The sequence below is a fragment of the Pteropus vampyrus genome, unplaced genomic scaffold (genome assembly GCF_000151845.1).
Source record: "Pteropus vampyrus isolate Shadow unplaced genomic scaffold, Pvam_2.0 Scaffold659, whole genome shotgun sequence".
Classification (NCBI taxonomy): Eukaryota; Metazoa; Chordata; class Mammalia; order Chiroptera; family Pteropodidae; genus Pteropus; species Pteropus vampyrus.
In genome coordinates, this window is record NW_011889440.1 from 46,226 (window position 1) to 57,009 (window position 10,784).

Sequence of the window (10,784 nt, forward strand, 5' to 3'; positions counted from 1 at the left end):
CAGAACCCAGCAGCACACTCCCAAGGCTGCCCAGGACTGAAACTATATGGGTGAGAATGGAATAATATGGTTTGGGCAGAAAAAAGGGGCAGCAGAATAATCTTTTGACAGGTTTACCTCTTAGTTTCTCAAACTTCCATCTCAATCCTTATCTTAAGAACATCAAAAGTTACTCTGGTCTAGAAGAAAGGAAATTGGCCCCGAAAAAAAAAAAAAAGTCAAGTAAAAGAATTTGACAGCGCCATTTGTCACACGTGGTTCTTCCTAAATCTATCTGGTAATTGGGCTATCTGTGGTAGCTGATTGCCTTTATCCAGAGGAAAAACAAATTTCTCATCTTTATGAAGGGAGGTAGTTTTGTAAATTTGAGCAGGGCGTCCACCGGGCTGAGGCTCCTACCTTCCCACAGGGACTGAGAGACAGCTGGCTAAGCGGTAAAATGGAAAAAGCAGATAACACGCAGGAACAGATGGAGAATATAAGCAGAGAGATGGAAATTACGCAGAAAGAATGAAAAAGAAATGCTAGAGGTTAAAAACTCTCGTCTACGTAAGCTTCCAGGAAAAAGTATTTTCTTCTACGTTCTCTCATTACAATCTGAATTCTTGCATCTTTCTAAATGGCATAACTTCACCAAATGGCTGAGCTGGGGAAGATTTAGTCTACATTGCTCTGGGTCTCCTCATCTAGTTCTGCATCCTCTCCAAGGGAAACAGCCCAGGATTCCAAGTCCCTGTCCCCAAGACTCTTTCATCCCACCCCTATAGAGCTGACCTTAGCCCTGACTACTCATCCCCACCCCTTCAGATCAAATGCCAATCAAAGATAGACAGGGACTGCCAATCCCTAAAAACGTTCCCTTTCCGCCTGAGGAACTAGGTCAGCCACTCCCTCTCCAGTGAAGCTTAGTCTGTCACACTTGACGGTATGACAGCATCTCACACTTGTCAAACTATGTCTCCAGGGTGTATGTGAGGTGCCATGTACTGTGCCATGTCAATATCACACATCATACAAGGTCCCCAGACGTGTGCATGTCACATCCAGTACCTGAAATGTTTTGTTTTCAGGCTGTCAGTGTGGTAGCAAAACATAGTTCATGCTATTTGTTTCGAGATGTCACATACAAATTATTTTATTCAACAAATATGAATTTATTTATTTATTTATTATTATTTTTTTTAGGCAAGACCTTATAGATTGCAAGGACCTTGTCAGCTTAAAATCCCTTATAATTTTTTTTTAATTTATTTTTTACGCCTACAGCACCTGGTCTTCGTAGGCGGTCTCCCATCCAAGTACTAACCAGGCCCGACCCTGCTTAGCTTCCGAGATTAGACGGGATCTGGCTTGTTCGAGGTAGCATGGCCATAGACTATGAATTTTTTAAAAATAATTTAACTCTACCTGTTGAAAACTGAGAAAAGGGATTTCTTTCCCCTCCTGATTCTCAGAGCATTTACCTTAGAAAACTTGTAAGAACTCTCTCATCCCTTCAAAGTGTATGCCTTTGAAGACCAGATGGGCTTTTTGTCATCCGGCTTTTCTTCTCCAGCTTTAGGACCCAGAAATGTCTTTCTCAAGAACCTGGAAGCCATCTCTTCAGAATGCAAATATCAAGCGTGATAACTCCTCTGCCAGGTCCTGTGGGAAGGGAGGAGCCTCAACTTACAAAAGGACCTTCTTCGATAAAAGCGAGGTTGTTTTCCCTCTGGATAAAGCCAGTAAGCTAACGATAGTCACCCCAATTACCAAGTAGAGTTAGGATGAACTGTATGCAACAAATGGCACCTGTCGAGTCCTCTTCAGGACTAGTTTATCTTGAATCCATGTATGTAATGAGTCGGATCAGGTTTTCTATACAGGGAGGAGTAAGATTTTTGCCTTTGCGGTTTCCCGGTAGATTGCCTGCGATGTTCACCTATTTTAGTTTAATGCATATTCAGTAATAAAACTGACTTTGTTTCTGCTACCTTTCTGGAGAGGATTTATAGGTTGGGAGAAAATTTTGTTTTTATTGCCTCAAAAGCCGTCATCGCACACCTGTCTGCAGGGACCAAACCTCAAGCGCCCATCTCCTCCCTATGCAGGAAACATGAGGAAAGGGTGGGCAATTCAACGGTACCAGAGCCTCCAGAAGCCACATCTACAATGTGGCAAATTCCCACGTGCAAGGTCCTCAAAACAACTTCAACGATAAGTATTTAAAAAGGTAAGTAAGTGGACCGGCCCTTCTCCAAGCCGCCGCTTCTATATAGCTGCTGGGGCCAAAAAGGAGCCCAGAGTGAGTTTTCCTGGACAGTCGCCATTTTGTTTGCTCTGAGCTGGAACATTTGGAAAAAGGCAGTTCACGCTGTACCTGCCATTTCTCAAGTATAGACAGAAACCTTTATTAAAATCGACACGTCTCCGGAGGCCAGCAGAAACGTTTCTTTGATGGGGTCTTGCACATAGTTAAAATACAGCTTTTGAGAAGCAGCGTGCCAAGGCCAAGACAGCATGGAGGGGCAGATGGGAGTGGGGTGATGTCTGTAAAGGAAAACTCAGCGTCAAGTGGCGCACATCTTGGCAATCCTTTGGGTCACTGACCTCGAAAGCTGAAGGCATCAGTCCCAGACCAAAGTTCAGTCGAGCCTTTATGATCCTGAAGACGAGAAGGGACTAAGCTCACGCAGGACGACGGTGTCTCACGTAGCTGTGCTGGATGAGGACTGCAAGATGACTGAAGTTGCTTTTGTTTCCCACCAAGTTTCAAGGTGGCGTCCAATCCTGAAGAATCTAAAAACACCAGCTGTTGCTGTCACTGTGCTTTAGAATAAGACTGGTTACCAGAAATCTGTGTTTGTCTGTGATGATGAATCTACAGAGATGGGAGAGAAGTCCTATGGGATGAGGCAAGCTAAAAGACAACAGATTACTTTAAATGGACACATGGACACCTTTGTGGAGTTTTTTCTTTTGGGTGCTAATTCTGGTACCTGCCATATAAGTTACCAAAACAAACAAACAAACAAACAAACAAAAAAACCCAAAGACTCTAGAAGTAAAAAAATTAAAAACTAAAATCTATATGTTAAGAGACACAACTAATGAAAGCTGTGAGGATATATTTTAGATTTTGAGGGCAATTAATCTGACCTAAGAAACAAACGTATTTTTGAGACAATTGGGAACTGATAAAACATTTACTTTCTTTATTACTATTAAGTTATGAAGACTTTAATTTAAAAAATGCAATCTGCTGTTGTATTAAAGTTGTACACTTTATGTTAACAAATGTTACCCCGATAAACTTAATTAAAAAATAAAAATGCATTAAGAGATTATGCCTTACATGATGTCTCGAACTAGAAGTAAAGTAACCCCCTAGTGTACACGGGGATAGATGAAATAAGAATGGCCTGAAATGATAATGATGGAAGATTAGGTTCATCTGGCTTCATAACAGTCTTTTTTTTTTTTTTTTTGTATATATTTGAAAATAACCATAACGAAAAGACAGAATTTGTCATTGTATCAGAAGTCTTGTATGCTGAAAAGGATAAATTTCAAAAGTCAGGAGGCAACTTTTGGTTTCAGGGCGTAAGCATACATCTGAACATCAAAATGTACATTTTAAGTATATGCAGTTTAAGTCAATTATATTTCCATTAAACTATTTAAAAATCAAATCTAAAAACCTCTGACTTTCTAATTATTATACTACATTTTATTTCCTACGGTCTTGAGGTGAATTGTAGCTACTGGCAACTCTTCCCACCTCCATTTTCCATGAAACCGCACCGACAATTTCAAAGCAGCCACAGGGGGAGTGTGTACAGCGGGGAAATTGACAAACACCACAAATCGCAGCTTGAGATATTGGACTGTTGAATATCTAGACTTAAGAATGTGATGACTACATTAATAACACACATTAAACTTAAAAATATGTGCTGTGTGTGACCACTGTGTTGTATACAGTGCAAAAACAAACAAACAAACAAACAAACAAACGAGAAATATTCTTCCGGTTTTCAAAAGCAATTCCTTACAGCAAAAAAGAAGAATGAACTGAAGAATGAACGAAGTTTTAACATAAGTGTTTGTGGTTTCACTCTTAATTGTTAATGAAAAGGGAAACAGCCAAAATTCATTTTAAAAAAATAAACAAGGAAAGGATATGGATATTTTATCAAAGACGACATACAGAAGGCAGATAAATGAAAAAATATGCTCGACATCATGAACGTCAGAGAAATGCAACTGAAACCGCAGTGAGATATTGCTACGCATTTATTTAAAGAGATCAAAAAACCAACCATCCCCAGCATTGGCAAGGATCAGGAAGAACTGAAACCCTCATACGCTGCTGGTAGCAACACGAAAGGGAACCACCATCTCAGACCATGACCCTTATTGAAAAGTTGTATATTCATCTATCTGGGGTTCAGGCACTGAAACCCAAGATACTAACACAAGACCAATGAAATAAAGACATATGAAGAACTGCTTTAAAGTCTAGTTAGTTTATTTGCAATAGCCAAAAACTGGAAACAAATGTCCACAGGCAGATGAACGAGTAAACAAACAGTAGTTCATCATACTTTTCAACAATATGAAAAGCACAAACTACTCACAAAATCATCATTAATGAATCTCAAATAAATACGCTGCATGAAGGTACCCAGGAGGAAAAATAAACATTTTATGACTTCAATCATATGAAATTCTAGAAAACGTAAACTCTCCTGTGAAGGAAAGTGAATCAATGGCTGACTGGAGGGCAGGACGTAAATCTGGGTGATGCATAAACTCACGATCATGACTGTGATAAAGCATTCACGAGTTTATACGAATGTCCAAATTTCCTAAGTTGAACAATTTAAATATATTCAAGTTATTGCACATGATTTATACCTTCTTGATGCTTTAAAACGTGGTTCAAAAGAGCAACCTAGAATTCTGTTTTTGGGAAATCAAGTCTGGCGACACAGTACTGACACCACCATCTCCTTCCTCACGCCTGGCACAGGCGTCTCGCCTCGCTGGCAGCAAACACTGGCAAGCCATAAAGACTGTTCCACCTGATTCGACAGGAATGCAGGCTGGTCCCAAAGCCAGAGCTGGACGAAGCATTCTTCCTCCTCCTCAAAGATCTGCCTGTGCAGTAATGGTCTTGAGCTGAAAAGCCCAGCGGCCATGGGAATCCACGACATCTTTATTTTCTGGCAGGGCCACTCAGCTACACACACACAGCTCTAGAGGATGCGAGAATTCCTGAGCCTGCTCATCCTCACAGCCGTAGTGGCTGAACACTGTGGACGCCCCTTTAAAAGAGGGGCAGGCCAACTAATTTTCTATGGTCTCCTTCCTCCACTTCCCAGAAATCCAGTGTTTCGGTAACAAGTATGAGTCACCCCATAATCTTACAACCAATCACACTACCCTAGGAAATTAGGGACACCAGGGCCCATGGCCCCTCTGAGGACCCTGGAAACAGACTTCCTCATTAGTACTGAGCACGATGCAACACCCACTATGAACGAGAGAACAATTTCATGTTGCTGGTGAAGTAACAGAAGTTGCCACAACTGTCCCCTCCACAGGCTGACCTCTGAACCCACAAAACATGGCATTTGGGTTACAAATGAGGCTTGGGCAGCAATGGAAACTAGGCCAAAACTGCAGAGACAGCTACATTCTCTGAGCCATCACATCGTTCCCTCTGAGGCAAAGTTTGGGATGCCAACAAAAAGTGCTCATGTCCTCATGTTAGCAGAAAGCACTTGTTTTCCAACCACATCAAGAGTTCCAGGATTCAATGAGCACGAACAATGCGGCCCGCCTTCATTGTCACACGAACCAGTACGATGAGGTAGGCTGGTCTCAGACTCACGACTAGAGGATGAAACACTCCACATTAGCCACATGAGACCAACGGTATTCCTGAATAAGGTCATCCATCTTTGCAAGTCATCGGCAGAGTCCTGAGCCAAAAATGGGCCATGTCCATGGCCTAACTTATCAAAAAAGAAGAAATGAGTACTCAGGCTTCCCAAAAATCCTTCCTGTGAACGGAGATAGTGAGGTTTCCTTCCCTGGGCGCAATGAGGTGGGTGAGTGACGCACACTATGGGCAGCAGCCAAGTAGTAGAGGTGAGAAGGCTTCTGCTACAGAACTGGCAGTGACAGAAATCTGGCAATGGCCCCGGGCATTTCAAAAGTGCAAGGCAGTTCCCACATACCTGGAATTTATGTGGGTGTTCAGATGTATGAGGTTCAATTCAAGCAGATGGCACACTCACGAGGGATCACCCTAGTGTTATACCATAGAAATAACACATTTCTTACACATCTAACCTGTTGTTCCCACGTGACCTTTGTGATTTCCAATGATAAAGCTAAAGGCCTTTCTTCAGTGTGAACTCTGATGTGTCTTAAGACCAGTTTTGGCTATAGAATTTCGCACATTCCCCATAGAAATAAGGCCACTGTCCAGTGTGAACATCACATTGTTTTAGTACACTGGAGTTGTAGCTAAAGGATGTCCAATATTCACTACATTCATCAGGTCAATAAGTCTGGATTTAGAACAAAGGAGTTTTCATTCACTGCACTGATTAGTTCTTGGCGCGATGTAAACTATCGATGGCAAAGGAACACAGAGCTTTAGCTAAAGCATTTCTCACATTTGCTTCACTTATAAAGCCTTTCTCTAGTGTGAACTCTCCTATGGTTAATGAGGCTGAGGTTTGCAGCAAAGGATTTCCCACATTCAATGCACTCATAGGGCCTTTCTCCAGTGTGAACTCTCTGATGATAATGGAAGGCAGAGATCTGGCGAAATGGCTTTCCACATTCACTACATACATAAGGTCTTCGTCCAGTGTGAACTCTCCTGTGTTTAATAAAATTGGAGTTTGCAGCAAAGGATTTCCCACATTCACTGCACTTATAAGGCCTTTTTCCAGTGTGAACTCTCTGGTGTTGAGTGAGACTCGAGCTTTGGCTAAAGGACTTTCCACACTGCCCACATTCATAAGGCTTTTCTCCAGTGTGAACTCTCAGGTGCTTAGTGAGGTTAGATTTGCAGCTAAAGGTTTTTCCACATTCGCTGCACTCAATAGGACTTTGTCTAGTGTGAACTTTTCGACGTAAACTGATGCTAGAGCTTTGCTTGAAGAATTTTCCACATTCACTGTACTGATGAGGGCTTTCTCCGGTGTGAACTCTCTGGTGGAAAATGAGGCTGACGTTTTGGCTAAAGGATATGCCACACTCGCCACACTCGTAAGGCCTTTGTTTATTGTGAATTCTCTGGTGTACAGTGAGGTTAGACTTGTACCTAAAAGACTTCCCACATTCACCACACTCATAAGGTCTTTCGCCAGTGTGAACCCGCTTATGTGTAACGAGGTGGGAGTTTCGGGTAAATGATTTCCCACACTCTGTACATTCGTAAGGCCTTTCCTTGGTGTTTCCTCTCCAGCGTTCAATGTCATGGGACTTGTTAAATAATATCCCACATTCCCCAGATCCAAAAATATCTTCTCCAGTGTGAACACTCTGATGCCTGAGGCTGTAGCTTTTGCTAAATGATTTTCCATGTACCTTGGACTTAAAACATCCTTCCGTAGTGAGGACTGCCTGGTGCTGAATAAGCGGATGTTTGCGGCCGAAGGAGTTCGTCCACCCGCCCCAGCTGTCGAGAGTTGCTGAGAACAGGTGAGCTGCTCCCTTCTGCAAGGCGGCCATGTACTTGGCTCCGCTGTTTGACTGCTCCCTGCTGTACGTGCTCTGTTGCTGGAAAAATCCAGAGCTGGTCAAGAAGTCCTTCCCAACCTCCCCAAAGAAAAGTGTCTTCCCTGACACGTGGCACGTACAGTTCTTCACGAACCAGGCTCTGTCCCCGTTGCTTCTGAAAAGTCTCCCTCCGGAGCGCTGCTTCTCGTGAAGCTCTGTGCTGTCATAGAATTGTTTCCCGCACGTCTCATACCCGTGCAGTTTCTGCTTGTCACGTGTTCCCTGGTGCCCAGCCACATGCAAGACGTCACTGAAGTTCGAACCACACATTTCACAGGGCCAGGCCTTCTTGGGAGTCAGACTGGCACCGGCAGTCCTGACGTGTGACACTCTTTGTATGGAAAGTGTCTGCTCAGAAAGAGCCTCCTGATACTCCGCTTCATGGCGACCACCTGAAAGCAAGACACACTGGTGACATGCATGCTGACTCTGGTGGGAGGGGGCAGCCGTGTGTCTGACACACTAAGTGTGTGTCTGACGCACCCAGGAGCGAGTCCACGGGTTATCTGCAGGAACAGGAACTGGCTTCAGGTTGACGATGGGGCTGTTTAGCGGTACTGGGGAGGCCTCACGAGATGAAGGACACGACTTGCTCCTCGCCAAACAACTTTCAGCAGGACTTTGTTTGCTGGTGACAAGAGTGCTATGTAAAAGGCTATATCCAGGCCACCCAAAATAAAACTGCGACAGAGCAGCTATTGGTGAGGAATGGGTAAACGCTTCAGAATCCAAGTCACGTAAGCCAATACTGAAGATGGCTGCACATGGAGCACTGAGAAAAATGGGTGAGACATAGAGTCCAGAGAGGTAAGGGACTAAAGGTAGGTGCAGAAGTGACAAAGCATAGAGGTGACAAGTAAGTATCAAGAATGGGAAAGAAAATGTAGAAATAGTGTGTGGTCCCAAGCTTTAGTACGAAAATACTAGTCAAACAGAACAGGTTTCTGGTATGATTTGAACAGCGCTGACATCATGCCCTCCCCCAGGGTGCCACTCAGGACCAGGCTTCCACTAAGCCCATCTTTCTGAGGCTGGATTCATATCCAGCCAGTGGACCACTGAGGGCCCCTTCCCTCCCCCGTCGAGATGGTCAAATATACGGGACCTGGATGATGTAAGCAGTCACAGAAAGACAGACGGCACTGGCCAAGAACAACTCAGCGCATGACAGCCAACAGGAATAAAACCCTAAATGTTCTAAAGAGAATTTCAGAGGAGACTTTTGTAAGAACAGACCATGATCTACGTGAGTGGTGACCAATTCAGTGGTGGCCATTCTCAGCCCAGGCAGGGGTGAGGAAATGTCAGCGAGAGAAAAAAAAGTAGACCTGGGGTCCTCAGGTGCCTTACGTCTGGACAAAGCTACCTGGCCTGGGTGAGGGCAGGCGAAGAGGGGTCTGTTAGGGTGACTGCAACGTCTCTGCCCAAGACCTTCCCTGGGTAACGGCTGGGAAGGTGCTGGGGCTGCTCGAGGAGGGAGAGGACAGCACACACACCTCAGCCCAGCCAACCACGGCGCCTACCCGGGGGACGAGGGGAGGGAGCGGTGCCCGGGGTCCCATGTGAGGACAGACCTGCTCCTGGGACAAAGGGAAGGGCAGAGCCTAGCTCACGGCACAGGGGTGAGTCTGAAGACCTTACCCAAGGAGGTTATAAGTGCCCAGTTCTCCAGCATCACATCCTGGTGCAGGCGTCTCTGAGCCTCATCAAGGAGATCCCATTCCTCCCAGGAGAAGTACACGGCCACGTCCTCAAAGGTCACACTGCCCTGGCATGATGGGGACAGATAAAACCACAAACAGCCTCTCTCTGAGGAGCCGCAGTACATCCCTTCCCCTCCAACATCTGCTGTGCGCCCATCCTTCTCCTAGGCTCCCCAACTCAGAGGAAAAACCAGGCCACGGAATTACTGGTGCTACTGTCTCTTCGTGGGCCCGCTGATAACGGTAAAGCCATCGGCAGCCAAAGGCGGATGGACAAACAGCTACCTAAGCTGTGGGACTAGCGTAGGAGGACCTACCCCTCCACAGGCGATTCCCCTGGCAGAGCCACGGCCGTGGAATTCTCAGTGCAGTGCACCAGACCATCAGACGTGCTCCCCGTCCAGCTACGCATCACTCTCGATGATGCACATCTCATATCTCCAGATCCCACAGCCACGTGCCCACGGCCATGATCATCCATGCCCGACACACTTCTATGTCAATTACCCCCTCTAACCCCACTGCTGAGGGTGATCCCCACCCACCCTAGCTGGGTGGCCAAACTCCTAACACCTGACGCTGGACAGATGCAATCAGCAGACGTTTACTAATCTCATATATTCTGGGAGAGGAGGACACCACACGACACACGAGATGACATAAAGGCTGCACTCTAGAAAGAGTGAACTACCAGGGGCAGTCTTTACAGGACTGAGAAGGCAGGATGTCCCAATTCCTGCAGGAGCATGTGGCTGACTTATTTAACTCTACAGGCCCCTAGGGAACTAAAACCCACTCAAAGCGATGAGCAAGCACTGCGCCTGCTCCCCGCGATAAAGACAGCTGTGAGGCCAGAAGACTTTATCTGAGAGCAGAGTGTGGAAGGGAGCGGGCACCAGGGCCAACTGAGGGTGTCCTGGTTTCACCGCATACTGAGGCAGCACACGGATTGGCCTGAATTTTAGGACTTAACCACGCAACTTGGAAGACAGCATCCAGCGTAGACCTGCCACATTCAAACAGGATCCAATGTCACCACAGAGTTCCATGATTCCCACTAGCGAGAGCAGCCCCAAATCATCCTGTGGTGGTCTCGCTACGTTTCTTGAGTCAGACTTGGCCACAGAGCGCCACACGTGTATGGGGCTTCAGAATGAGCAAATTATGTCGACCTAAAGGCAACTGAGACCCTGTGGGCTCAAGAGAAACTTCTGTCCCCACCCCCTTAACTATAGGAGCCCTGCCCATAAGGGATGTTTAGAGACCACCCTTCTTGACTTACCTGTATGGCAAGAC

General features: G+C 45.4%; 1 protein-coding gene, 1 long non-coding RNA gene, 1 other non-coding gene and 1 pseudogene across 12 annotated transcripts in view; 1 reads left to right on the top strand and 3 right to left on the bottom strand.

Annotated features, from left to right (window-relative positions):
* Positions 1-1,257: 1,257 nt before the first annotated feature.
* LOC111733853 lies at positions 1,258-1,376 on the bottom strand (annotated as a pseudogene).
* Positions 1,377-2,224: 848 nt separating this feature from the next.
* Positions 2,225-2,349, top strand: LOC111733850. The gene has a single exon (XR_002778207.1). It is a non-coding gene; the product is annotated as a small nucleolar RNA SNORA16B/SNORA16A family (small nucleolar RNA).
* Positions 2,350-4,492: 2,143 nt separating this feature from the next.
* The window catches only part of ZNF606 (zinc finger protein 606), a 46,969-nt gene continuing 40,677 nt past the window's right edge, over positions 4,493-10,784 (bottom strand). For all 10 annotated transcript variants that reach the window (XM_011385105.2, XM_023525964.1, XM_023525963.1 and 7 more), the window contains one exon: positions 4,493-7,043. In XM_011385105.2, the coding sequence (XP_011383407.1) occupies positions 6,679-7,043 (365 nt within the window). In that variant the 3' untranslated portion in view covers positions 4,493-6,678. The remainder of the gene's footprint in view (positions 7,044-10,784) is intronic.
* LOC105309032 overlaps positions 8,188-10,784 on the bottom strand; it is a 5,169-nt gene continuing 2,572 nt past the window's right edge. Inside the window, exons 3-4 of the long non-coding RNA XR_002778205.1 lie at positions 9,427-9,553; positions 8,188-8,413 (exon numbers count right to left, since the gene is read on the bottom strand). This is a non-coding gene — a long non-coding RNA (uncharacterized LOC105309032). The remainder of the gene's footprint in view (positions 8,414-9,426; positions 9,554-10,784) is intronic.